Here is a 27,121-nt window from a genome sequence, read left to right as displayed (position 1 = left end):
TGTCATAATCAAAGGCCATACAATAGTGTTCTGCTTCACTAACTGCACTCGGAGGTCCACACCCTACCTACATTACAGCTGACTGACAGATACGGCTTCCTCTGACACAGCACTCCGTGGGCACTTGCTGTTTAATTTAAAGTGAAAGCTGTAGGAATGGGAGACGAAATGGAAACAGTCATGTCCAACAGAGCCAAAGACCCATAGCAACTTCTCCCCAGTAGAGAGAGAAACTATAGTCAGGCTCTAGTGCATCTGGGTATATTAATAATTGTACTGTATTTTTATGGATGAAGAGCATAATGTCCTGAAGTTAATTATGTGTATTACATCTCAGCAGATAAAACCAGAGGTACATATTTTCAAAATGTAAATACATTTAAGAGATGTTTCTTCTCAGGTCAGCCTCAAGACATAGATACAGATGTGATTTCCCTAGATTTTCTGATGTGGTATTGGCCTGAATTAATCCTTTCACCTTTAACAGCAGAATATATAAAAGAATGAAAATAAAGTATGATTACACTGCTTATGTTTATGAAAGTCACATTAACTTACCAATTTACCATTAGATACTTCCAAATGTAATAAAATAAAGTCCATTAAAAATAAAGTTTAAAAAAAAAGAGAAAGTTTTAGTCTCCTGTTCATTTTTTTTTAAGTAATGATATCTTACTCTAAATCTTTCATAATAAAAACTGCTTTTATTTTGAAGGGTAAGTTTGGAAAAACTCTGCCTCAGAAATGTAAGCCTTATTCAATTTACTTACCTTTGTCTGTTCTTTTCTAAGTTGCTTTAATAACGTTAAATCATCCAAATTCTTTTCTCTCTCTTCTCGTAGATGTTTTACTACTGATGAAGTCTGAGCTATACAATTTTTTATGAATCTGTCCCTACTGGCATGAGCCTCCATCAACTAAAAGAACAAAGGAATGAAAAGAGAAGAATCATACCAATTTATTACATTTCAGTTTTTTTAACCCTTATACAGTATAGAAATGTATGCTTTCCAAAACAAGTTTAAAAAAATTAAACCTATAGGAGAGAAGGTTGTGCTCGTCAGCTAACCCACCTAAAACAGGAGGAAAGGCAGCAGCTCTGCCAGTGGCCAGGGTCCTCTCCGTCCTCGGTGAGCTCCCAGGGCTGCCTGCCCCTTTTCCTGAATCCCTGCTCCCGCATAAGGGATGCTCACACTGGGCCTATCATCTCATTCTCTTTTTCCCTGCCACCCCCTTCTCTCCTCATTATTTCATCCATGTGTTCCCCAACCCTACACCCCACTCTCACACATCTTGGCCACTTTCTATTGGTTGATATTCTTCCTCTCTTCTTTGGTTCTCTCATGCTTTCTATGGCCTCATGTTGTCACGAAGTACAAGAAATTATAAAGTAAGTGACGTAGAGAAACTCTTAGTTATACAAGAAAAACAAAGTTACATTTACCTATAAAAGGCAGAGCTCGTTTTAAGATTTTAAAGTTAAGTATTAATAAAGCCACATTATATATAAAATACATAGTATTGATTCCATCAATTGTGTGTGCTGATTGAAAGGACATCTAACAGAGCAACTCTTTGGAAACCTTCATGTCAATGTAGCAAATCCAATACAATTCAAGTCCATTTTCTGCCTTGATTCTAGTAGTACAATAGTCAAGTATCAAACACCCCTGTGATCATAGCCAAATTATGATGATACCCCCCAAATTTGGGGGACAGAAAAGCAAACATGAAAATGACATGTAATCACCATTATAATGGTACACAAATAACAGCGGTTCACCTCCAACTAAAATGCATTAACTTGTTCCATGTAATTATATTTTTTCTTCCCTCTGAAGAGAGAATAATCTAATGCAGTAGTTATAGCCAGATAACCTAACCATTTTATATACACATATGTCCATGTGTGCATGTTGTGTGTGTGCCTAGATAAATAAAATACAGGGCTAACTTACCCATTCTATAAGCATTCTTCATACGCTACTAGAAGTACAGCTCTTAACTGATCACATTAGGACCCTACGGTTGAGAGTGATGTCTAATGTTCACCAGGAAACAGTAAGTCTTTGCGTTTCTAGAGTGCAGTACTAAAAGTGCATTAACTATAAATCATACCCACGGAAAGAGAAGGAAAGTAAAAGTAAACTGCCTAAAAGATATCAATCACACCTATAGTACATTTCTCTAATATGCTCTAATATTTCTCTAATACTTTTCATTGTAACATATGATTCCCAAGGACAGTTTCAAGGCCCATAGTTTATTGCCTAACACGCTACTTCTTTACTTGTTTACTCCTTCAGGTATAATTACAGGATATCAAAGGAACTACTGAGGATAGGGAACTACTCTTCCCAAAAGAGAATAAAAAGAGAAGTGAAGTAAAGAACTTCTGGTCAAGATGGAGGCATAGGTAGACACACTGTGCCTCCTTGCACAACCAAAAGGACAACAATTTAAAAACAAAAAACAACCAGAAGCAACAGAAAGTCAAACAGTATAGAAGTCCGATAACCAAGGAGTTAAAGAAGAAACATTCGTCAGGACCAGTAGGAGGGGCAGAGTCAGGCAGCCAGGGCAGAGAGGACTTGAAGCAAAGTGGCAGCTGGCAGACCAGGGTGCACAAGGCGGGGGCTGGCTGTCCCAGGGAGGTGGTGGACTGTGGAGTGGGATGTGGTGCACAGGGTGGCTGGAAGACCGAGCGGTCCCACATCCGAGCACAGATGAACCAGGCAAAACTGGGGAGTGAGACCACACAACCCAGGGTCCCAATGCAGAAAAATAAAGCCTCAATCCCTATAGGGATTGAGGTGCCTATAGGGCAATCCCTATAGGGATTGAGGTGCCTGAGAGAAACTCTCAGCCTCACAGGAGAGGTGTTGGAGAGACCCACAAGGTCCTAGAATGCACACAAACCCACCCACCCAGGGAATCAGCACCAGAAGGACCCAATTTGCTTGTGGAAAGCAGGGGAAGTGACTGAAATCGCAGAGAGCAGAGCAAGCACCACTGTTCCCTCTTGGACCCCTCCCCCACATACAGCATCACAACCCAGTGATGTGGGTACCCCCTCCTGGTGAACACTGAAGGCCCCACCTCTCACTACGTAACAGGCACATCAAGACAAAAAAAAAGGCCCAAATGAAAGAACAGATCAACAGATCAAAGCTCCACAGTAAAAACAACTAAGCGATGAATAGACAGCCACATGCACAGTTCAAAATACTGGTAATCAGGATGCTCACAGAACTGGTTGAATTTGTGTAACAAATTAGATGAAAAAATGAAGGCCACACCAAGTGAAATGAAGGGAAATGTACAGGGAACCAATAGGGACGGGAAGGAAACTGGGACTCAAATCAATGGAGTGGACCAGAAAAAAGAAATAAATGACCAAACAGTAAAGAATGAAGAAACAAGAATTCAAAAAAATGAGGAGAGGCTTAGGAACCTCCAGGACATCTTTAAACGTTCCAACATCTGAATTATTAGGGGTACCAGAAGGAGAAGAGGAATAGCAACAAGAGGAAAACTTATTTGAACAAATAATAAAGGAGAACTTCCCCAGTCTGGCAAAGGAAATAGACTTCTGGGAAGTCCAGGAAGCTCACAGAGTCCCAAAGAAGCTGGACCCAAGGAGGAACACACCAAGGCACATCATAATTACATTAGTGAAAATTAAGGAGAGAATCCTAGAATCAGCAAGAGAAAAGGAGGCAATCACCTACAAAGGACTTCTCATCAGACTGTCAGCTGATTTCTCAAGAGACCTTACAGGTCTTGCAAAGACCTTTCCAGCAAGACGGCTGGAAAGAAGTATTCCAAGTCATGAAAGACAAGGACCTATATTCAGGATGACTTTATCCAGCAAAGAAGCTATCATTTAGAATGGAAGGGCAGATAAAGTGCTTCCCAGATAAGTTAAGTTAAAGGAGTTCATCATCACCAAGCCTTTATGATACAAAATGTTAAAAGGACTTATCTAAAAAAAAAGATGATCAAAACTATGAATGGTAAAATGACAACAAACTCACAGTTATTAACAACCACACCTAAAACAAAAACAAAACTGAGCAAACAACTAGAACAAGAACAGATTCACAGAAATGGAGATCACATGGAGGGTTATCAACAGGGGAGTGGGAGAAGGAAAGGAGGAAAAAGTACAGAGAATAAGTAGCATAAAATAGAATAGGTACGAAATAGACAGGGCAAGGGTAAGAATAATAGTATAGGAAATGCAGAAGCCAAAGAACTTGTATGTGTACATGGGTTCAAGTCCATGGGTTGTACCCATGGACATGAACTGAAGGGGAGGAATGTGGGTAGGAGGGGATGTGCAGGGTAGAGGGGAGTGAAGGGGGGTAAGTGGGACAATTTATTTATATATATATTATATATATATTATATATATATATTTATATATATTTATATATGAAGCCTAAACCTGCAGACTCTAACCCTAGGCTCTATTTATGACCTTGCTTAACTCCTGCGGCTCATACCGTGTTTTGTGGGTTAATTGAAAGGGAAGGATAATAGGATTGGGGAGAAAACAGGTATTTATTGTGCACTGACCAGGTGCTTCACGTGTATTAACTTCTTTTGCTTCACATGTATGAACTCCCAAAAACCCTGTAAGATCACTGTGGCAATGAACTAAGAGTTTGTTATTCACCGCCTGATTAGAAAGTTTTGGGTTGTTGAAGTTCAAGATTAATCTTTTAGGCCAGGGTTTAAGATAACATTATCACAAAGAAGAAGTCAACACTGTTTATTTAACTGCTCACTAATTAAATAAATCTTGCATTTTGCCTTAAAAAAAAAGAGAGACAATAAGAAGAAAAGAACCATCCTCAGAGTTAGGAAGCTCTCCCTGTTGCTGTGTAAGACTGGCGAAATAATTAGCATTTCCAGGCTTTAGTTTCCCCTTTTGTAAAATTATGGATTATGACAAAATAGTCCCTAATACCTTTTCTACCTCTAATATTTAGGGGCAACACAACTCGATCCACTGCTAAGACATCAGCTGCTATTTAATCACTTTGATACTTTGTCTATTTGTCTAGCCCCTCAGCAACTGGTGAAATAATACTAGAACCAACTAGCAGCATGTAATAAAACAATTTCATTTTTCTATCTGCATTTTGGTTTATTATTTTTTAAAGTAGTTTTTAATGTTTATTTATTTTTTAAAAGATTTTATTTATTTATCTTTAGAGAGGAAGGGAAGGAGAGAAGGAGAGAAATGTCAATGTATGGTTGCCTCTCATGAGTCCCCAGCCGGGAACTGGCCCGCAACCCAGGCATGTGCCCTGACTGGGAATCGAACTGCGATCATGTGGTTCGCAGGCCCACGCTCAATCCACTGAGCCACACCAGCCAGGGTTATTTTAATATTTTAAAATTATATTTTTCAATTACAGTTGACATTTTTCTATCTTCATTTTAAAATCATATTCGAATTTTGTACATTTTCCTTTCATTCTCTTTTAAAAAAAATATATTTTATTGATTATACCATTACAGTTGTTTTATTCCCCCCCTTCATTCCCCTCCACCCGCACACTCCCTCCCCCACCATTCTCCCCCCACCTTAGTTTATAACCACGTGTCTCAAGTTCTTTAGATTCTATATTTCCCCCAATATTCTCGCCCTCCCCCCTATCCATTTTCTGCCTACCATCCACGCTATTTTCTGTGCCTTCTTCCCCCTTCTCCTCCTCCCACCCCCCCTGTTTCTAACCCTCCATGTGTTCTTCATTTCTATGGTTTCACTCCTGATCTAGCTGTCCTCTTGGTTTGCTTTTGTTTTAGGTGTGGCTGTTAATAACTGTGTGTTTGCTGTCCTTTCATTGTTAATATTTTTCACCATCTTTTTCTTATATAAGTCCCTTTAGCATTTCATATAATAAGGGCTTGGTGATGATGAACTCCTTGAACTTGACCTTATCGGAGAAGCACTTTATCTGTCCTTCCATTCTAAATGAAAGTTTTGCTGGATAAAGCAATCTTGGCTGTAGGTCTTTGGATTTCATGACTTGGAATACTTCTTTCCAGCCCCTTCTTGCCTGTAAGGTCTCTTTTGAGAAATCCGCTGACAGTCTGATGGGTACTCCTTTGTAGGTGACTGTCCCCTTATCCCTTGCTGCTTCTAGGATTCTCTCCTTCATTTTAGTCTTGGCTAATGTAATTATGATGTGCCTTGGTGTGTTCCTTCTTGGGTCCAACTTCTTTGGCACTCTCTGAGCTTCCTGGATTTCCTGGAAGTCTATTTCCTTTGCCAGACTGGGGAAGTTCTCCTTTATTATTTGTTCAAATAAGTTTTCCACTCGTGGCTGTTTCTTTCCCCCTTCTGGTACCCCTATAATCCGGATGTTGGAACGTTTAAAGATGTCCTGGAGGTTCCTAAGCCTCTCCTCATTTTTTTGAATTCTCATTTCTTCATTCCTTTCTGGTCGGATGTTTTGTTCTTCCTTCTGGTCCATTCCATTGATTTGAGTCCCAGTTTCCTTTCCATCGCTATTGGTTTCCTGGACATCTCCCTTCATTTCAATTAGTTTAGCCTTCATATGTTCCTCTAATTTGTGACTATAATCTACCAATTCTGTGAGCATCCTGATCACCAGTGTCTTGAATTGTGCTTCTGAGAGGCTGGCAATTTGTCGGTCACTTAGAGTTACTGGCTCTGGGACTTTGAGCTCTTGCGCCATCTTTTGGGCTGTTTGTGCCTGTTCTGTAGCAGGATCGGAGCCCTAAAGTGTTCACTAGAGCAGGGCAACTAAGTCGCTGGGTTGTGACGTTGTATGTGGGGGCGGGGTCAAAGAGGGGCAATGGCTTCCCTCTGCCACCTGCCGCCGTGGCCCCCACGGGCACCGCAGCCACCACCGTCACCAGGCCCATGCGTTTCGTTCCACTGCACGCGAGTGTGCCACCGCTGTCAGCCCTCCACCAGTGGGTTCGCCCCCTGGGGCCTGCGTGGTCCATCTCACTGTGCACAAATGTGCGCCCACGGTCAGTCTGCCCCGTACCCCGACTGGTTCCGGGCTGCCTGCACGCCCAGGTCGGGGGATCTGTCCTGCCCGACCCTGCTCCGCTGCTGGCTCCGCCTCTCTTACCGTCCCCATTGAACGGTTCGTAGTTGTCGGACTTCCGTATAATTCTGTTTTCTGGTCTTTGGGTGTGTCCTATTTTCAAAACCTTTGTTGTATTCAAACTTGGTTGTGGGAGAAGGCACAGTGTTTCCACCTATGCCTCCATCTTGGCGGAAGTCTCTCATTCTCTCTTACCACGAAGTTTCCTTCTTTGGTTAGGCTCTCCTCCACTACTCCCCTGTTAACTTGCCTCCTTCCTGTGGATACACTTCCAGCTGCAGCCCACCCTCATACCCTCACCTGCTCATTTCTCCTTCAGATTAACCCCCTGGGGACCCATGCGATGTGAAGAGAAACTACTGGGCAAAACGTCTTTCACTCTGTATTATCAATTATTTTAATCTGGTTTTCATGACCATCCTGCAGTAAAATTCAGAATTAAGAGCCACGTAAAAGAGAAACATGCATGGACTTTTTGTACATCTATGTCAAAGGAATGAGAAGGCTTGATAATAGCTAGTAACAGATTATGTGACGGAGCCTACCAGAGAAAAATAAAGCAATAAACCAGGTTTAGCTCATTAGTAATTCAGATGCTGGAGGATCTGGTCATGTGAGAACTGTTTCATATATATATACATGTGAAGTGCTTATTAAAGGAAACAAGGTAACACTTATTAAGAAACTCGATAAAAGGCAAGGAAGGCCTCTGGTTACAGGAGAAAAACACTGAGCAACAGGCGTACCATAACTGCACCTCCTCTGATTTGGGGTAAGCAATTCTGAAATGAAAACATGGGGGTGAGGTAGGAGAATGATTCCAAACTAGTCTAAAGGGGGTTTATCTAGGACTTTCCAGTTTTATTTTATCCAAACTTTGAAAACTTCTTTCGGTCTAAAATTTCATGTCTTTTAATCATTATTTTAAAACAACATTTTCATCTTTAAGGAAAATATAATGCCAACAGTTTTCTTAATTATAGTTTTTCTGGTATTTTTCTTTCGAAAACAAGGGTTGATTCTAAACAAATTCTACATTAAATTCTAATTTACCAAACATAAGTTTATTTTTTTAAGCCTGACAATGACCCTTAGTTTAACTATCATTAAAATTGAACAAAAGTTAGTTTTTGTCATAGCATTTTTGTGTGTTTTAAATCTTTTAGAACTTCTGACAAAATGATGCAAGGAGGAAGCATACCATTTAAGTATATATTTCAAAAGTTCATTGTATTAAGGAGATACATTTAAGAATAAATCCATCACTATGACACCAAAATAGTTTTGCATTTGTAAAGCACTATTCCAAATTCACCGACTTTTTTTCGCTCAGGATTGATTTTTATGTTTACCTTGAAAACAAATACAGCTATAAAAATTTCAAAGATTGAAAGGAATATGCTCTAATATAGAGATCTCATTAAAATTATTTTACTTTTACCAAGAGTATACTTCTAAGACTTGGAATTACTAAAACGAGTGCTTCATAAGAGCCTTGCTGTTCATCTCCTATGAAGAAACATTACCATTAGAGTATAAATACTCCTTCACTGGCTGCAGAAGAAAGGGTCAGAGACTAACGTAAGTCAAGGTGACTATAAGCAGCTTAGAACTTCAGAGTTCCACTTTTTAACTGAGACCCATTTGACAGAACTCAGTGGTACTTTATTAGCACAGGCACTGTGCTGCAGGCCTGATCCCTGGCACGAAACTATTTGATAAACAATCCTTTGTATGATTCATGTTGTCGGATCCCTCTAGGATACCAGCAGAGAAAGACAAACATATACAAGGGGGGACCCCTGACACACACACAAAAATGAATTATCTTGTAGTATAGGCTTCCCTCACTATGTGAGTGTTCTAGGAACCCATCTGTATCAGTGTACCAGCTGGTGTTGTTGTGAGAGGCTTCCCTGGCTTCAGTGATTTTTTTTGAAAGGTTTCTTTAAAGACTTTCAATGTGACTGCCCATTTCATGATAGGTGATTTACAAGCGCACCCGCCCACCTCACCGAGTATTCAGCAGTTTTTGACCAAAAACAGCAAGACCCTCCTACCCCACCCTTCTTATTTAACCAGTCTAGCCCGACGCTACTTTTTTGTTTTCCCCGGAAAAGTCCAGGGAAAAGTCCTCAAAGGGAAATGTTTTGCCAACATGGAGGAGGTAAAACAAAAAACAGCAGAAGCATTAAAAGCCATCAAAATCAAGTTCATCAAATTAAGTTAAAAAAATGCTTGGTGCAGTGGAAAAAACATGCAGATGGGTGTATTGCATCAATTGGAGAGTACTTTGAAGGTGACTGAAGTTTGAACATGTAAGAATAAATATACAATTTTTCATAAATAAATTCTGATGTTTGGGATGTCCCCCCTTGCACATAATAATATCCAAAACAGAAGGTTTCAAATTTAGTATGCAAGTTTATCCTGGTTCAGATAAGGATAGAATATAGCAATAACTAAGTAGAAGCATCAAGAATTCCTATATAAAGCATTTAGTACAGTACGTACTTTATATTAACTCATTTAATGTTCTGAACAACCCTATGAATGAGGTGTTATGATGATGCTCTTTTATAAAAAGGAGGCTGAGGCAAAGAGGTTATATAACATGTTCAAGGTAATCTACCTAGGAGCAGCAGGGGTGAGACATAATCTAGATCTGGAATCCGTGTGGTTAAATCACTATAATATAAACCTCTAAGTTAATAAAAAGATTGAAAACAACTGAATAAATTATAAAGCTTATATGTGTTGAGAGGGGGCATAAAGTGATCATAAATTTCCAGTTCCTCAGAAAGTGATTTATGTTAAAGTGATCATAAATTTCCAGTTCCTCAGACAGAACTACCAAAAGAAACAAGTGAACAGTGAAACAACCTCATAATAAATCAGGACTAGGCCACGTGCTCCCTACTTCCAATACTGGATTCTACTCATTAAAGGCCACAAGCCTGTGATCTTCTCAAGACACTAAAATTACCAACCACTCAGTAAAATAACATACTTTCATATGAAAGAAAAACAAAAAATAGCAGCAGTTAATAGTATGAATTTAACTGACATCAATAAGCTCATCCAAAGTTAATTTTTTTCATAATTGAGAAACAGTCTACAAGTTTTAAGTAACACCTTCTTTATAAGGCACTGAATCTAAATAGTAATCTTGCAGTAGAGCCTAAAAAGCAAATAGCATTTAACTTTAGCTTCCAAGTTAAAGAAAAGATGTAAGGAACTATAAAAAATACTTAGTTATGTCATTATTTCCTTCTGATTTTAGAAATTAAAAAGAGGAATGAAGGGAATCTTTAAGAGTCAATGAAAATACACATACTTGGGAAAACAAAGTCTCAGTAAGAGACAATTTATCTGACTCTCCTCTCTCAACTGCCAAATGCTTCTATTCCCCTTTCTGATGAGTGTGGGAAAAAAGACGACGGAAGGCATGAAGGGTTTTCTTACACCAGCTCTCCGGCTTCTTAGAATTGTTTCATTCCAAACCCATGTTGTAGACCCATTGTTTTGCTTGACTGTTTGCACCTTCTCCTTCATTCCTTTGTGCATAAGTTAAAGGCTTCCCAACAGGGGGCCAAAAACTACTACTCCCATTCCTTAGAACCATTCCTTCACAGACTTGTGCATACTGCCACACATTTCTTCAGTCTGTATCAGTCTGTAGAAATTAGATCAAAACTTTTAGTTATCTGACCACTTCCCCACTAACAAACATTTAGGTTGTTTCCAATTATAATCGCTATTTAGGCCATTCAGACTAAGCCTGAAGTCCAGGTTCTGTTCCTATCAGCCTTTAATCTTCTATCACTAATGTAAAGATCTTTTCTAGATTTCAATCTAGAAATAAAACAGCATGTAGAAAGCTCATAATTTCGACTAATAAAACACAGATAAACTTCAGGTCTAAACCCCTCAGGCGTGGGCAAGAAAAAAACATGAAGGTGTCATTCTTTTATCCACAGTTTAATTATACATTTATCAAATGAGTTATTATTTTGCCTGCAAAGAAAAACGTAAAAGCAGCACCAAAAAAAGACCCAAAAGATATACTTACAGAGTCATAAAGTTGTTTACAGGTTTGGCTGGCATCAATTTTCCCTGCAAAGGAAGCTGTTGGAACCGTAGTGTTTAATTCATGTACTATTCTGTCATCAATCGTCCTCATCACCTTGAGTAATTCCTATACATATTCAAAACAAAAGAATAACCTGAATGGAAAGTGAAGTGATAGAAAATAGCATTTAAACAAAAAAACTAAGTTCTTGGATATATTATAACCCTGTACATTAGGAGTGGGGAAACCATGCCAAATACAATGCAACAACAGGAAAATCTTCATTGTAAGAACTATGTAGTAGTAATCCTAATAATGGGATCATCTTAAGAGTAAAGACTGTTTTATTCATTTTTAAACCCACAGTACTTAGTAAGCAGTGTGTGCTCTTCCCATTTCCAGTGCACAGACCGTCTAGTTCTAATGAGCTCGATTACTGCAGCATAACTGCTGACTCCATCTCCTCTCTATCATTCTAAGTGTGGTGCTAGGTAGAAAACAGTGTAGAAGGCTCATCGTCCCGACCAATTTGTAAAGATAACACAAGAAACTATCAGTACTGGTTAACTTGCAGAAATTAATCTATACCCTTTTAGGCTAAATTAACCTAAATATATCCATTTAGACTTTTCATTTTTTACTATGGCTATGTATAATTTTTGTAACAAAAATAAGTAAAACCAAATATGCTGCTAGAGAAAGAGTCAAACCTCTTCACGGCTTTCTTGCTTACAGAACAAGTAAGAATCAGTTTCACCTTCCTTAGTAACCATAGCTCCACTTCTCCCCCCAAAGGCTCCAATTCTCAAACTAACCAACAGAAAAATGGTAATAAAAGGGAAGAAGACTTCGACTCTGGAGAACAGGCCTACCCAGCACACACAGTCCTCTCCACCTTCTGTCACTAGAAAAGCTGGGCTTCGGCTAATAGAAGAGGTACAGTATGCCTTTCTCTCTCTTTTAAAGTTATTTCTTACAGTTGTTCCCTCACCCATAAACAAACAAATGTGATCTCTGCAAAATCATCAAGTAGTACTAGCAACAGACTTATTACCAAAAATATCCAAGTTCACATTCAATATTAATGTGTATTAAAAGCAACCTGCTTGATCCCACTTCCCTCCGCATAACATCCTATTTCTTTCCTTTGTCGACCTAAATTTGTATCTGAAACGAGCTCCTTTTTCTTTCTTCATCCATTTGTTAAAATAAAAACTTTTACTACCATTAAAGCATTACACAATTGTTTTAGAAAAATTAGAAAATTCTAAAGAAAATAAAAATCATTCACAGTTAACCACTGCCAATATTTTTGTCCCGTTAGTTTTTCTATACATTTCTATAAATATTTTTATAAAATTAAGGCCTATGTAACATTTCGAAGTCCAGCTTTATGACATTATACCATAAGCATTCTGTGCTTATTAAAAACACACTGAAGACACTTTTAATAGCTCCCTTAATATTCTATCCTGTGGCAGAACCACAGCTTATCCACTTCCCCACTAGTGAACATTGAAGTTGTTTCCAATTATATTAACCATTTAGGCCACGCAGACCAATAAGTCTGCAGTCCATGTTGTGTTCCTATCAGTCTTTAATCTTTCATTAGTAATTTAAAGATTTTCTCTAGATTTTAAGCTGGAAATAAAACAGCTTATAGAAGGCTCATAATTTCAATTAATAAAACATGGGCAAATATCAGGTTCAAAACCAACTTCACTGTCTTATCCCCGCATCTTATACCTTTCTATTTTTGATCTTCTTGTATCTCTTTTTAGCGATGGCACCATCATTCTCTGTACACTTGAATTCTTAGAGGAGTTCATCTCAACATATTCACTAAGCAACTTTAAATAATGTTTTATGTACACTGGAGAATATATCATGCCAGTAAGTGGCAAGCTCCAAACAAATGATGGTCAGCACTATTCAGATTGTCAAAAAATAGCTAAGTAGTAAACAGGGACCTACCTTGACAACTTTACAATTTTACTCCTACAATTTTACTATTAAGAAAAAATAAAACCGAACTGATCTTCTTAGGCTAATGTTTAAGTTATACGTTTCAGATAAAGCTCTCCTGGATTGAGAGGCCTTGACAATTTTTCTTTTTAATTTGTTTTATCCTCACTGGAGAACATTTTTTTCATTGCTTTTAGAGAGAGAGAGGAAGAGAGAAACATCAATATGCAAGAGAAACATGGATTGGTTGACTCCTGTATGTGCCCACCAAGGACTGATCCTACAACACAGGTGTCATGTGTCCTCACAGGGAATCAAACCTGAAAATGTTTTGGTTACAGGACAACACTGCAACCAACTGAGCCACACTGACCAGAGCTCTTTCTTTTCTATCTATCTATTTATTTTTTACCCTCACTGGAGGGCATTTTTCTCATTGCTTTTAGAGAGAGAGAGAGAGAGAAACATGGATGTGAGAGAGAAACATCTATCGGTTGCCTTCTTGCATGCACCCCAATCAGGGATCGAACCCACAACTGAGGTAGAACTGAACATGTGACCCTTCAATCTGCTGGAAGATGCTCCAACCAACTGAGCCACAGCAGCCAGGACAGGGCTGCCGCACCATTCTAAATACCAGGACAACCGTGGTTAATAAAACAGAAAAGACTTTGCTCTTATGGAACAAAATTCTCAGAGGAGACAGACAATAAATAAGTACACCAATAAGCAAGGTAATTTCAGTATAGTAGTCCCCATCGATAATCCCTCTTATCGATGGGGGATTCATTCCAAGACCCCCACAGTAGATGCTCGAAACCATGAATAGTACTGAATCCTATACATTCTGTGTTTTTCCTTAATACATACATACCTTTTCTCTTAAAGAAAGTACTTTACAGCTTCTCTTTGACATATCTGAACTGCCAGCACTGCTACTCATGCTCTCAGGAATACAAGCACTGCACTAACAAGACAATAGACCTGAAGGCCAAAGCAGCTACTAAGTGACTAACAGGCAGGCAGCAAAGGGATGACCCACTGATTCACATCTCAGGTGGGATGCAGCAGGCTACTCAGAAAGGTGTGCAATTTAAAACTTATGAACTATTTCTTTCTGGACTTGTCTGTTTACTATTTTTGGACCATAATTGACTGTAATTAACTGAAAGTGCAGATAAGGGGTTTCAGAAAACACACTAAGGTAACTGGATGTAAAGTGACTGGGTAAGTGAATGGCCTACCTCAACAAAGGCCTCTCCAAGGATGAAGCATTTGGGCTGAGACCTAAATATGAAGCCAACTATGAGAACATCCGGGGAAACAAGTAAAAAACTATGAGGCAAGAACAAATGTTGGCATAAAGAACTAAAAGGAAAGGAGAGGGAGTAGGATGGAGCAGATTCCAATTCCCCCTACACATGGGAGAAAAACCTGGCCAATCTACAGAGGAGCAGAGCAAACAGCCAACAGTACCCCAACATATATGAAAATGAGAGACCAGAAACTGTAGTGGACACTGAAAGACCAGACGGTAAGGAGATGGCTGCAGGACAATAAGGCCCGAGGGACCAGCATGGAGACAGGTGGCAGCCTTGGCCTGTGCCAGGCACAGGTCTACCACGGACTCTGGGAGCAGAGGGCTGGCCGCAGGGTCCTTGGGAGAGAGCCGGGTCATCAGCTCCCTCCCTCCCCAGCCAAGCAAGGTTTGAGCAACCCCAGGAGATACCTGTTTGCTCAAAGTTGCAGAGAGGGGAATAAGGACAGGAAAGCAAACACAAGGGCCGTGATCACCTGCGGAGTCCGTGGTCGCCGGCTTGGGAGAATTGAGAGTCCAAGTGTCAGGCTCTGAACCCAATGGTCACTGGTCTGCCTGCAGAATTGGGCTGTGCTGGGCAGGCTTGAGTGGAAGGAATCCCTCAAAAAGTAAACTGTTTGGGGGATCCTCCTGCAACAGCCACTTGGCCTACTCCCCACCTAGCCTGGAAGAGATACGGAGGTTGGGCGGAAGGCCTCATATTCCCCCAAGCACTGGGAAGGGTTCATGCCCAAACCTGCAGGACCCAGGCAGCCTGTTCTGGGGTGCACGCCTGCACCCCAGCCCACGGCAATGACTCCCGCAGAAAGAGTGCTCTGAAGAGGACATAGATCCCCTGCGTGGGGTGCTGGGGAGAGGCTCCAGGCTAGCTCTTGGGAGACTGCTCACCAGACTGGCTGAGCACACATCGGGCAGGGAGAAAGGCCACACCAATTGCCCCTCAGACTGCTGCAGATCAGAAAAACCGGTTCAGCCAGCTTGAAACAAACAAGAGGTGTTTTGTTTTTGGGGAGTAATCTTTTATTTTTTTTTAAATTTTATTATTGTTTTATCTCTCAATACCTTTTTCCTCTATTTCCTTCTTGTTTTATTCCTTCTTCCTTTCTTCCCCAACTTAACACTTCTTCCTTCCTTCTCCTGCCCTTGCCCCCCCCCCCAACAAATGAGACAAAAACCTTGGAACTGCGAAAAGACCAGAGTTGGACCCAAAGAGGGGGCATTTCAACTGTAGAGTCAGAGAGACAAATTTCACTTTGCTATAGCAGGGAAACTACAAGTTACTGCATATTTGTGTTATTATTTTTTCATTTTTCTTACATCTTTTATTTTAATAATATCTTTGTATTCCTCCTCTTTCTGTATACTCTTCTTTGCCTTGACTGGTTATATTGTATCAATTGACAGGTTTCCCCTGTTCTCTCTTCCACAGGGTATTGATAATTTACTACCCTTCATATCACCTGTGTTCCTTTAGCACAATACTCATTCTACGCCCCCTATTCATGTTACCCAGAGCACACAGATTCCGTCATATGATTGTTGCTCTGACATTATTGTAAATAATAGCTGTTCCATACAATTGTAAATACTTTGCAACACCTCTCCTGGATCTTAGCCCATTTCACAGTTTCCTGAACTCTGTTAATGTAGTGGTTAACTCTATTCTCTCACACACTACACCTATTTACTTTCCTTTACTCTCACCTCACCTCAGTATCTGACCTCCCACAACCTCACTGCTTTCTAGATCCAACCCACAGCCTTCCCTCCCCAACAAGAGTCTTACCTTCTGCCCATCCTTTCTAAAAAGTGGCTAGGTGGGTTGAAGATCACGGTTAACACTATGCATAGCCAAAGGATCTCTACCAGCTGCTACTGTAAATATCACAGAATACTCTCCTGCTGTCATAAACCATTTTGCCTCCCCCTCCAACTGATCACACACACAAAAAAAGAGTAGTGAGAAGTGGTTAACACCAGGATACCCACTGGAAGAGGAAAACCAACAACAAAGGAACCACCAACAGATAACAACAGAAGAAGGTAAATGAGGGAGTGGAAACCACACAAACTTCAATCCAAGACATATCTGGAAATACAACTAAATAGTGGAGAAACTACCCAGTACAAACAACTGAACAAGAGCAAAAGAGAATCCTCAAAACCTTGTACACATGGAAGAACTAGCTTCAACAAAACCTGCCCTCACCAGCACAACAAATTACAAGAGGTGGTGGACAGAGTGACCATCAGTTAACCAGCTGGTGGGAAGAACCCATAAAAGAAAGACCCCCAAACAACCAAAACCCAAAGACAAACTCAGAGCCAACTTAAAGGACAACCCAAGAACAGTGAGCTGGGGAGATCAAGGAGACTACATCACTGAATCTCACAGGCATTATACCACAAAAGTTCACACCATAAACCTACCAAGCCAGAACAAATCAATTTAAGAAGCTGAAGCTAACAAGAAGAGTCTCACAAACAATGGAAACACAAAAAAAAACAAACCCCAAACAAAAGAAAAGGAGAAAGCCTCAGAAAGAATGCTAGATGAAATAGAGGCAAGTCAGCTATCAGATATTGAATTCAAAGCACTGGTTATCAGGACTTCCACCAAGATGGAGGCATAGGTGGAGACACTGTGCGTTCTCTCACAACCAAGTCTGAATACAATAAATTTTTGGTAAACAAAGACACAGCCAGAGAACAGAAAATTGAACTATTCGGAAGTCCAACAACAACGAACCATTCAACTGGGACCGGTAAGAGGGGTGGAGCCAGCAGCGGGGAAGGGTCGGGCAGGAAAGATCCCCGACCCCAGGCGCCCGGGCAGCCGGAGTCGCAGCAGGTGGCAGCGCGGACCCAGTGAGGGTGCAGTGAGGGTGCTAATATGTGGCCGCGGCCACATATTCGCGCACAGATAAACCAGCAGAGCAGTGACCAGCAAGACGGACCGAGTAGGCCCCAGCAGCGGATCCAGTGAGGGCGAAAACCGGCAAGCTGACTGTGGTCACACATACACAAGCAGTGGGACGGACACGCGGCCCTGGCAGCGGGAGGCGGCCCTGGCAGCGGGAGGCGGCAGAGGGGACCACCTTTGCTTTCCTTTAACCCCGCCCCCACATACACCATCACAATCCAACAACTGGGTTGCCCCACCCTGGTGAACACCTAGGGCTCCGCTCCTCTTACGTAACAGGCATGAACAGTCCAAAATATGGCTCAAGAACTCAAAGCCCCAGAGCCAATAACTCTAAGCGACAAAGAAATAGCGAACCTCTCAGATGCACAGTTCAAAACACTGGTGATCAGGATGCTCACAGAACTGGTTGATTATACTCACAAATTAGAGGAACATATATGTGGCTATAATAATTGAAATGAAGGGAAATGCACAGGAAACCCATAGTGATGGAAAGGAAACTGGGACTCAAATCAATGGAGTGGACCAGAAAGAAGAACGAAACATCCAACCAGAAAAGAATAAAGAAACAAGAATTCAAAAAAATGAGGAGAGGCTTAGGAACCTCCAGGACATCTTTAAAGGTTCCAACATCCGAATTATAGGGGTACCAGAAGGGGAAAAGAAACAGCCACGAGTGGAAAACATATTTGAACAAATAATAAAGGAGAACTTCCCCAATCTGGCAAAGGACATAGACTTCCAGGAAATCCAGGAAGCTCAGAGAGTCCCAAAGAAGTTGGACCCGAGAAGGAACACACCAAGGCACATCATCATTACATTAGCCAAGATTAAAATGAAGGAAAGAATCCTAGAAGCAGCAAGAGATAAGGGGACAGTCACCTATAAAGGAGTTTCCATCAGACTGTCAGTGGATTTCTCAAAAGAGACCTTACAGGCAAGAAGAGGCTGGAAAGAAATATTTCAAGTTATGAAATCCAAAGACCTACATCCAAGATTGCTTTATCCAGCAAAGCTTTCATTTAGAATGGAAGGACAGATAAAGTGCTTCTCAGATAAGGTCAAATTCAAGGAGTTCATCATCACCAAGCCCTTAGTATATGAAATGTTAAAGGGACTTATCTAAGAAAAAGAAGATGAAAAATATGAACAGTGAAAGGACAGCAAGCTCACAGTTATTAACAACCACACCTAAAACAAAAGCAAACCAAGAGGACAGCTAGATCAGGAGTGGAACCACAGAAATAAAGAACACATGGAGGGTTAGCAACAGGCGAGTGGGAGGAGGAAAAGGGGGGAGAAGGTACAGAAAATAGCATAGACAGTAGGTAGAAAATAGACAGGGGGAGGGCAAGAATAGTAGGGGAAATATAGAATCTAAAGAACTTGAGACACGTGGTCATAAACTAAAGGGGGGAAGTGGTGGGGGTGTGTGTGCAGGGTAGAGGGGAATGAAGGGGGAATAGAACAACTGTAATGGTATAATCAATAAAATATATTAAAAAATAAAACAAACAAAACAAGAAAAACAAAGCACTGGTTATCAGGAAGTTCAAAGAGCTCACAATGAGCTACCAGAAACTATAGGGGAGCTACAATGAACTCACTATATCAACATGAAAAAGAAAATAGACACTATTAGCAAAGGCAAACAGGAAATGAAGAATACAATTTCTGAACTGAACAACACAGTGGAAAGAATCAAAAGCAGGACTGATGAAGCAGAAGACTGGATCAGACAGTTGAAGGACAAAGTAGAAAAAACCTCTCAGAAAGAGGAAGAAAAGGAAAAGAGGCTCAGAAAGAATGAAGAGGGATTAAGAGAAATGCAAAACAATATGAAATGTAATAATATTCGAATAATAGGGATACCAGAAGGAGAAGAAGAGCAAGGGATAGAAAACCTATTTGGAAAAGTAATGATGGAAAACTTCCCTAATTTGATGAGAAGAAGTCACACAAATTCAGGAAACACAGAGAGTCCCAATCAAGAGGAACCCAAAGAGGCCCACTTCAAGACACATCATCATTAAAATGGCAACATTCAAAGACAAAGAGAGAATCTTAAAGGCAGCAAGGGAGAAAAAGAAAGTAACATATAAGGGAGCCCCAATAAGGCTAGCTGCTGACTTCTCAATGGAAACACTCCAAGCAAGAAGAGAATGGCAAGAAATATTCCAAGTAATGAGAACCAGAGGCCTACAACCAAGGCTACTTTACCCAGCAAGGCTCTCAATCAAGACAGAAGGCCAAATGAAGAGCTTCCAAGCCAAAAGAAGTCTAAAAAGAATACGCCTCCACCAAACCAGCTCTGCAAGAGATGTTAAAAGGACTGCTTTAAGGAAAGGAAAGGAAAGAAAAGAGAGAGGCAGAAAGGAACATAGGTACAAAAATGGCAATGAATAAGTACCTATCAACAATAACCTTAAATGTAAATGGATTAAATATTCCAATCAAAAGACATAGAATAGCTGAATGGGTAAGAAAGCATGACCCACTCATTTGCTGCCTATGAGAGACCCACCTCAGGACAAAAGACCATCACAGACTAAAAGTGAAGGGCTGGAAACAAATTTTCCTAGCAAATGGACAGGAAAAAAAGCCAGAGTAGCAATACTCATATCAGACAAAACAGACTTCAAGACAAGAGCCATAAAGGGAGACCCAGAAGGTCACATCATAATACTCAAGGGAAGAATCCACCAAGAAGACATAAACATTGTAAATACATATCTACCCAACACAGGAGCACCCAAATATATAAAGAAAATCTTAGAGGACTTCAAGAAAGATATTGACAGCAACACAAATACAGCAGGGCATTTTAATACCCCACTGTCAAAAATGGACAGATCTTCCAAAGAAAATATCAACAAACATATTGTGGCATCAAACAACACCCTAGATGAAATGGACTTAACTGATATATATAGAGCCCTTCATCCCAAAGAAGCTAAATGTACATTCTTTTCAAATGCACATGGAACATTTTCAAAGATAGACCACATGATAGGTCACAAAACAAGCCTCAACAAATTCAAGAAAATTGAAATCATCCTAAGCATTTTCTCCGGCCTCAAAGAAACTGAAACTGGAAACCAACCCCAAAGGAAAAAACCCCAAACACTCAAAATCATGGAGATTGAATAGCATGCTATTAAACAACAAATGGGACAAGAATGAAATTAGGGAAGAAATCAAAAAGTTTCTAGAAACAAATGAAAATGAACTCACAACAACCCAAAACTTGTGGGACATAGCAAAGGAAGTCCTGAGAGGGAAGTTCATAGTGATACAGGCCTACCCAAAAGAGATAGAAACATTTCAAAAATCCTATAGACTCTACCCCAAAACTGTTTTTTTGAAAAGATAAACAAAATTGATGAGCCTTTAAGCTGGCTCATCAAGAAAAAAAAGAGAGAGGACTAAAAAAAACACAATCGGAAATGAAAGAGGCCCTGGCTGGTGTAGCTCAGTGGATTGAGCGTGGGCCTGCGAACCAGAGGATCATGGTTCGATTCCCAGTCAGGGCACATGCCTGGGTTGCAGGCCGGTTCCCTGCAGGCCAACTCCCAGCAGGGGACGCACAAAAGGCAACCATACATTGATGTTTCTCTCCCTCTCTCCTTCCCTTCTAAAGATAAATAAATAAATAAAATATTTAAAAAAAAGGAAATGAAAGAGGAGAGATTACACTGCACCACAGAAATACAAAGAATTGTAAGAAATTACTATGAAGAAGTATATGCCAAGAAATTTGAAAAGCTAGGTGAAATGGACAAATTTCTAGAAAAATATAATCTTTCAAAACCCATTAAAGAAGGAGCAAAAAGGCTGAACAGACCAATAGCAGCAGATGAAATTGAAGCAGTAATAAAAAAACTCCCATTACACAAAAGCCCTGGACCAGACGGTTTCACAGGAGAATTCTACAAAGCATTTAAGGAAGAGCTAACCTCTATCCTTTACAGACTATTCTAAACAATCCAAAATGATGGAAGACTCCCAAACTCTTTTTATGAAGCCAGCATCATCCTAATCCCAAAATCAGATAAAGACACAACAAAGAAAGAAAATTTCAGGACAATATTGCTGACGCTAATATCCTCAACAAAATATTGGCAAACTGCATCCAGCAATACATTAAAAAGATCAGCCCTGGCTGGTGTAGCTCAGTGGATTGAGCGTGGGCCTGTGAACCAGAGGATCGCGGTTCGATTCCCAGTCAGGGCACATGCCTGGGTTGCAGGCCGGTTCCCTGCAGGCCAACTCCCAGCAGGGGACGCACAAAAGGCAACCATATATTGATGTTTCTCTCCCTCTCTCCTTCCCCTCTAAAGATAAATAAATAAATAAAATATTTTTTAAAAAAAAGAAATGAAAGAGGAGAGATTACACTGCACCACAGAAAAAGTGGGATTCATCCCAGGGATGCAAGGATGGTTCAACATTCACAAATCAATAAATGTAATACATCACATAAACAAAAGCAAAGAAAAAATCACATGATCATATCAATAGTTGCAGAAAAAGCATCTGATAAGGTACAGCATCCACTTATGATAAAAAAAACCACTCAGCAAAGTGGAGACAGGGGGAGCATGCCCCAACATAATAAAGGCCATATATGAGAGACCTACAGCCAACATCATACTCAATGGGCAAAAACTAAAAACTTTCCCATTAAGATCAGGAACAAGACAATGTTGTCCACTTTCACCACTTCTATTCAACATAGTATTGGAAGTCCTAGCCACAGCAATCAGACAAGGGAAAGAAATAAAAGGCAACCAAGTTGGAGAAGAGGAAACAAAACTGTCATTGTTTGTAGATGACATGATAGTGTACATAGAAAACCCTATAGACTCCACCAAAAAACTGCTTGACATAATAAATGAATTTGGCAAAAACAGTAGAATATAAAGTCAATATCCAGAAATCAAAGGCATTTTTGTACACCAACAATTGAAATATCAGAAACAGAAATCAGGAAAAAAAATCCTATTTGATATAGCAACAATAAAAGTAAAAAACCTAGGAATAACCCTAACCAAGGAGGTAAAAGACCTGTACTCAAAAAACCACACAACACTGATTAAAGAAATTAAGGGAGACTCAAACAAATGGATCCATGCCGTATTCATGGATTGGAAGAATTATTATCAAAATGTCCATACTACCCAAAGCAATTTACAGATTCCATGCAATATCTATTAAAGTACCAACAGCATATTTCACAGATACAAAACAAACACTTCAAAAATTTATATGGAACCATAAATGACCCTGAATAGCTACAGCAATTTTGAGAAAGAACAACAAAGTAGGAGGGATCACAATACCTGATACCAAACTGTATTACAAGGCCACCATAATCAAAACAGCCTGGTATTGGCATAAAAACAGGCACATAGACCAATGGAACAAAACAGAAAGCCCAGAAATAAACCCAAGGCTCTATAGTCAATTAATATTTGACAAAGAGAGCAGCAGCATAAAATGGAGCAAAAATAGCCTCTTTAACAAATGGTGTTGAGAGAGCTGGGCAGCTACATGCAAAAAAAGTGAAACTCAAGCACCAACTACACAATACACAAAAATAAATTCAAGGTGGATAAAAGACTTAAATATAAGTCACGACACCATAAAAGTCTTTGAGGAGAACATAGGCAGGAAAATCTCAGATATTCCATGCAGCAATATTTTCACTGATATGTCCCCTAGAGCAAGGGACATAAAGGAAAGAATAAACAAATGGGATCTCATCAAAATAAAAAGCTTCTGCACAGCTAAAGAAAAACAGCATTAAAATGAAAAGAGAACCAATAGTATGGGAAAACATATTTGCCAATGATATCTCAGACAAGGGTTTGAGCTCCAAAATATATAAAGAACTCACGTATCTCCACTCCAGGAAGACAAACAACCCAATTAAGAAATGGGGAAAAAAGATTTGAATAGACACTTCTCAAAGGAGGGCATACAGAAGGTTCAGAGACATATGAAAGGATGCTCAGTATTGCTCACCATCAGAGAGATGCAAATTAAAACCACAATGAGATACCACTTTACACCAGTCAGAATGGCTATCATAAACAAAGCAACAAACAAGTGTTAGAGAGGTTGTGGAGAAAAGGGAACCCTAGTGCACTGTTGCTGGGATTGCAGACTGGTGCATCCACTATGGAAACCAGTAGGGAATTTCCTCAGAAAACTAAAAATGGAACTGTCTCTTGACCCGGTAATTCCCACTGCTAGGATTATATCCTAAGAATTCTTAAACAACAATCCAAAAGAACCTATGCACCCCAATGTTCATAGCAGGACAATCTACAATAGCCAAGTGCTGGAAGCCTTCTAAGTGCCCATCAGTATACAAATGCATCAAAAAACTATGGTACATTTACACAATGGAATTCTATGCAGCAGAAAGGAGGTCCTAACCTTTGCGACAGCATGGATGGAACTGGAGAGCATTACGCTAAGTGAAATAAGCCAGGTGTGAAAGACAAATACCATATGATCTCACCTTTAACTGGATCCTAATCAACAAAACAAACAAGCAAGCAAAATATAACCAAAACATTGAAATTAAGAACAAACTGACAGTAACCAGAAGGGATATGGGAAGGGATAATAGGGGGAAAAGGGTAAAGGGTTTACAGGAACAATTATAAAGGACACATGGACAAAAACAAGGGGCGGGGATAGAAACAGGGAAGGGAGGTGGGGATGGCTGGGGTGGTAAAGAGGGCTGGGGGAAAGGACAGAAAACTGTACTCCAACAAGAATAAAGCTCACAAGTATTTAGTTCAAAAGAAAATGTAATGGTTTCTTAGCTTTAAATAATTTAAACTTGGCTGAATAATTTGTGACTATATCAGTCAATTGTATGCTTTACAATTTAACTAATTTATCTAAACCTAAAAGCTATACTAAAATTTTACAATTTTACAGCAATTTCACTTACGGTCTTGTGCACCTCTGAGGCAGTAGGGGCAAATGTTATTCTCATTCACAGTGAGGTTAAATGATGTGCTAAGGCCAGGTCTGGAAAACCAGATCTTCTGACTTTTAACCCAGGATATCCTCCCTCATAAACCACATTAGAGAAAGTATCTAAAAATTTCCCCCAGGCTTCACTAATGAGACATATTTTATGATCTCTTTACTCACATTATCTGTGTGAACAGAATGGTTCTGCAAAACCGTTTAACTTTTGCCCCACTTACAACATCTTATCTCACCTTCCAAAAGAAAAATCAGTGTTCTTTAAGCACTGTTGGATGTTTTAACAGCAAAACGGGAGTCTCTGAAATTCAGTTTTAGAGATTCAAATAACTGTGGAGAAGGAAGCCATTATCAATGTTACTTAAAATAACCTTATTTTATAGATTCAAAAGTTAATTTCCAAAAGGGTTAAGTGGTCAGCTCAAGGCTCCAAAGCTGTTAATGAGAGAAGCAGTACTAGAACCCAGAGCATCTGACTCCCTAACCAGGGAGGGCTCTTTCCCATAAACCTTAAAACTATCATTGCAAAATTATCTGAGTGTTATTACCTCAATTTAAATCACTACAAATGTGACAAAACCAAAGCCACAAAGGGGCCAGTAAACCTTAAACAGTCCACATACTTTCAAATTCAAGGGTTTTTAAAAATTTGTTACAAGTGTTTGAATTTGTTGGGCACATGGATTAAATCATTTTTTAAAAAAGATTTCATTTATTCATTTCCAGAGAGAGGGAAAGGGAAGGAGAAAGAGAGATAGAGAAACATCAATGGGTGGTTGCCTCTTACGTGGTCCCCACTGGGGACCTGGCCGGCAACCCAGGCATGCGCCCTGGCTGGGAGTCAAACCAGCGACCCCCTGGTTCGCAGCCCGCGCTCAATCCACTGAGCTACACCAGCCAGGGCAGATGGATTACATTTGAAGTCAGGTGCTGTGCTGAGCTAGTCTGAGAAACAGTTGAAGTGAAGAGGGAGCAATGACCCCACATAAAAAAGACCGCACTTGAGTTCTTTGGCCAAGTGGTATTTGTCAGAGAATTCAGCCTGCTGAAACTACCTTCAAGAATACCACTCCCTACAAAATGGCTCAAAGCATAAAGCTTACTACAGATAGGTCAATGACAGATGACATGACTTTGCACTACCTTTGGCTAAAAATATATTTGTATGGTCGTGTTTTTTAAAATTCAACTATTTATCTAGACAGCAGCATATTTGTTGCTACACTGGAACAGATAACTTCCATTGTAACTTGGTCAAAATCCAAACCGCTGTCCTCTCACACATGGGTTAATACTTAACCATAGACCTCTGGCGTTTGAATATATAAAAGATAGAACATTTCTCTTAAATGTTACATTTTCTCTAATGCTTAGAAAGGCAGCAACACCCGGGAAGGTACTAGAATTAATCTCCCCTTCTAAACTCCAAACCTTCTGCCCCACCAAAATAGTAAAACTTGCACCAAGTTGTTTTATTCTACCAAGCAAATAAGCTCTCAAATGTTACTTAAAAAATATCTCCTACAAATGTTCAACTTAAAATACGAGGGGGAGAGATACAGGATAGAAGAGGTTTCGGGGAGTGGTCAAAAAGGAGTGGACAATCCGTACCCACCGTGGCTTAATCACCGCGCAGCCACCTGGAGTTTCTCGGGCAGTTATTCAAGGCCTGACCGGCGCAGAGAGAACCATGACCCCCAAGGAGCAGCCTGGCTTCCTAAAGCCAATTCCGCGCCCCCCATGACCTCCAATGGCTAGAAAACAGAGCTCTGAATTGCCCGCTTCTCCCACAACTAGTCCGAACTCCCTCCTAAGCCAGAGGAGGGAACAGGGGCCGGGTACAAAACAAAAGACACGCCCGCCACTGAGAAAAACCCCACTACCTGGAACTCGGCGAACTCCTCACAGTTCACACCGTCACTGGGCGCCGCCATATTGGACAAACGCGAGGCCCCCTCTGCGAGCCAATCACCGCAGAGCAAAGGTGTCCGCGGCGCCGCCTGACAAAATATTTCTATGGACACCTCCGCCAGAAAGCTGAGCTCTAGGCCTGTTTTTCCTCTAGTCCTTATTATCTTCAGAACCTAGAACTCTGCCGCTCTTTCCACGCCTACAGCTTTAACACGACCTCCTGGAACTGACCCATATACATGGATCAAAGAATGTCAGAACTTTTGAAGGAGTCGTTTTACCCTAATCCTATTTTACAAAAAGGGGAACAATTCCCTGATCGAGTAAAAGTGGTTTTTCTTAACCCTTCCTCTCCATAATCTGCCTCTCAAAGCTGAAGGGCCTTCGTTAAGAACTGGAGACCACTCAGAAATGTCAAAAAGACATTGCTGACAGTGTAGGTGCATAAGGGTTGAACAGGTGTTAGGTGTGTAATGGTTAGTTTTATAAGAATAGGTAAACAGAAAGAGGAAATACACATTAGCCACAGAGACACTCCCAAAGCCAACAAGGTAGGCCTCAGGTACGTGTTTTTTATAAAGACATATTCTGTATATTTATTGAAAACACTGAAATACCGGTTTACCTAGGCAGTTTATGATTTCGTGAGTCTGCAGTTTACAAAATTATACAGCAGTTACACTACCTTTCTTCTATTTTAAACGAGTACTTTCTTACATGCAAAGAATAATACGTATAGGAAAGGCTCATTATACTCATACTCTATACGAGCACTTTTAAGGACGCGCGCCTGAAGTGGTTCCCGCCAGACGCCTCGCCCC

The 27,121-nt window shown here is 40.3% G+C and overlaps 1 protein-coding gene across 4 annotated transcripts in view; it reads right to left on the bottom strand.

Annotated features, from left to right (window-relative positions):
* MIX23 (mitochondrial matrix import factor 23) overlaps positions 1 to 26,343 on the bottom strand; it is a 35,415-nt gene extending 9,072 nt beyond the window's left edge. For 2 of the 4 annotated variants that reach the window (XM_037051493.1, XM_037051496.1), the window contains exons 1-3: positions 26,273 to 26,343; positions 11,170 to 11,295; positions 771 to 917 (exon numbers count right to left, since the gene is read on the bottom strand). In XM_037051493.1, the coding sequence (XP_036907388.1) occupies positions 771 to 917; positions 11,170 to 11,295; positions 26,273 to 26,323 (324 nt within the window). In that variant the 5' untranslated portion in view covers positions 26,324 to 26,343. Of the gene's footprint in view, positions 1 to 770; positions 918 to 11,169; positions 11,324 to 26,029; positions 26,249 to 26,272 lie in introns of those variants that run through there. The other 2 variants (XM_037051494.1, XM_037051495.1) reach the window with 2 other exon arrangements.
* Positions 26,344 to 27,121: the final 778 nt, after the last annotated feature.

Source organism: Sturnira hondurensis, unplaced genomic scaffold (assembly GCF_014824575.4).
Source record: "Sturnira hondurensis isolate 20B ecotype Veracruz unplaced genomic scaffold, ASM1482457v3 Scaffold0007222, whole genome shotgun sequence".
In the NCBI taxonomy this organism is placed as follows: domain Eukaryota; kingdom Metazoa; phylum Chordata; class Mammalia; order Chiroptera; family Phyllostomidae; genus Sturnira; species Sturnira hondurensis.
The sequence above is the reverse complement of the archived record's forward strand: the minus strand, read 5'-3'. Positions and strand labels throughout refer to the sequence as shown.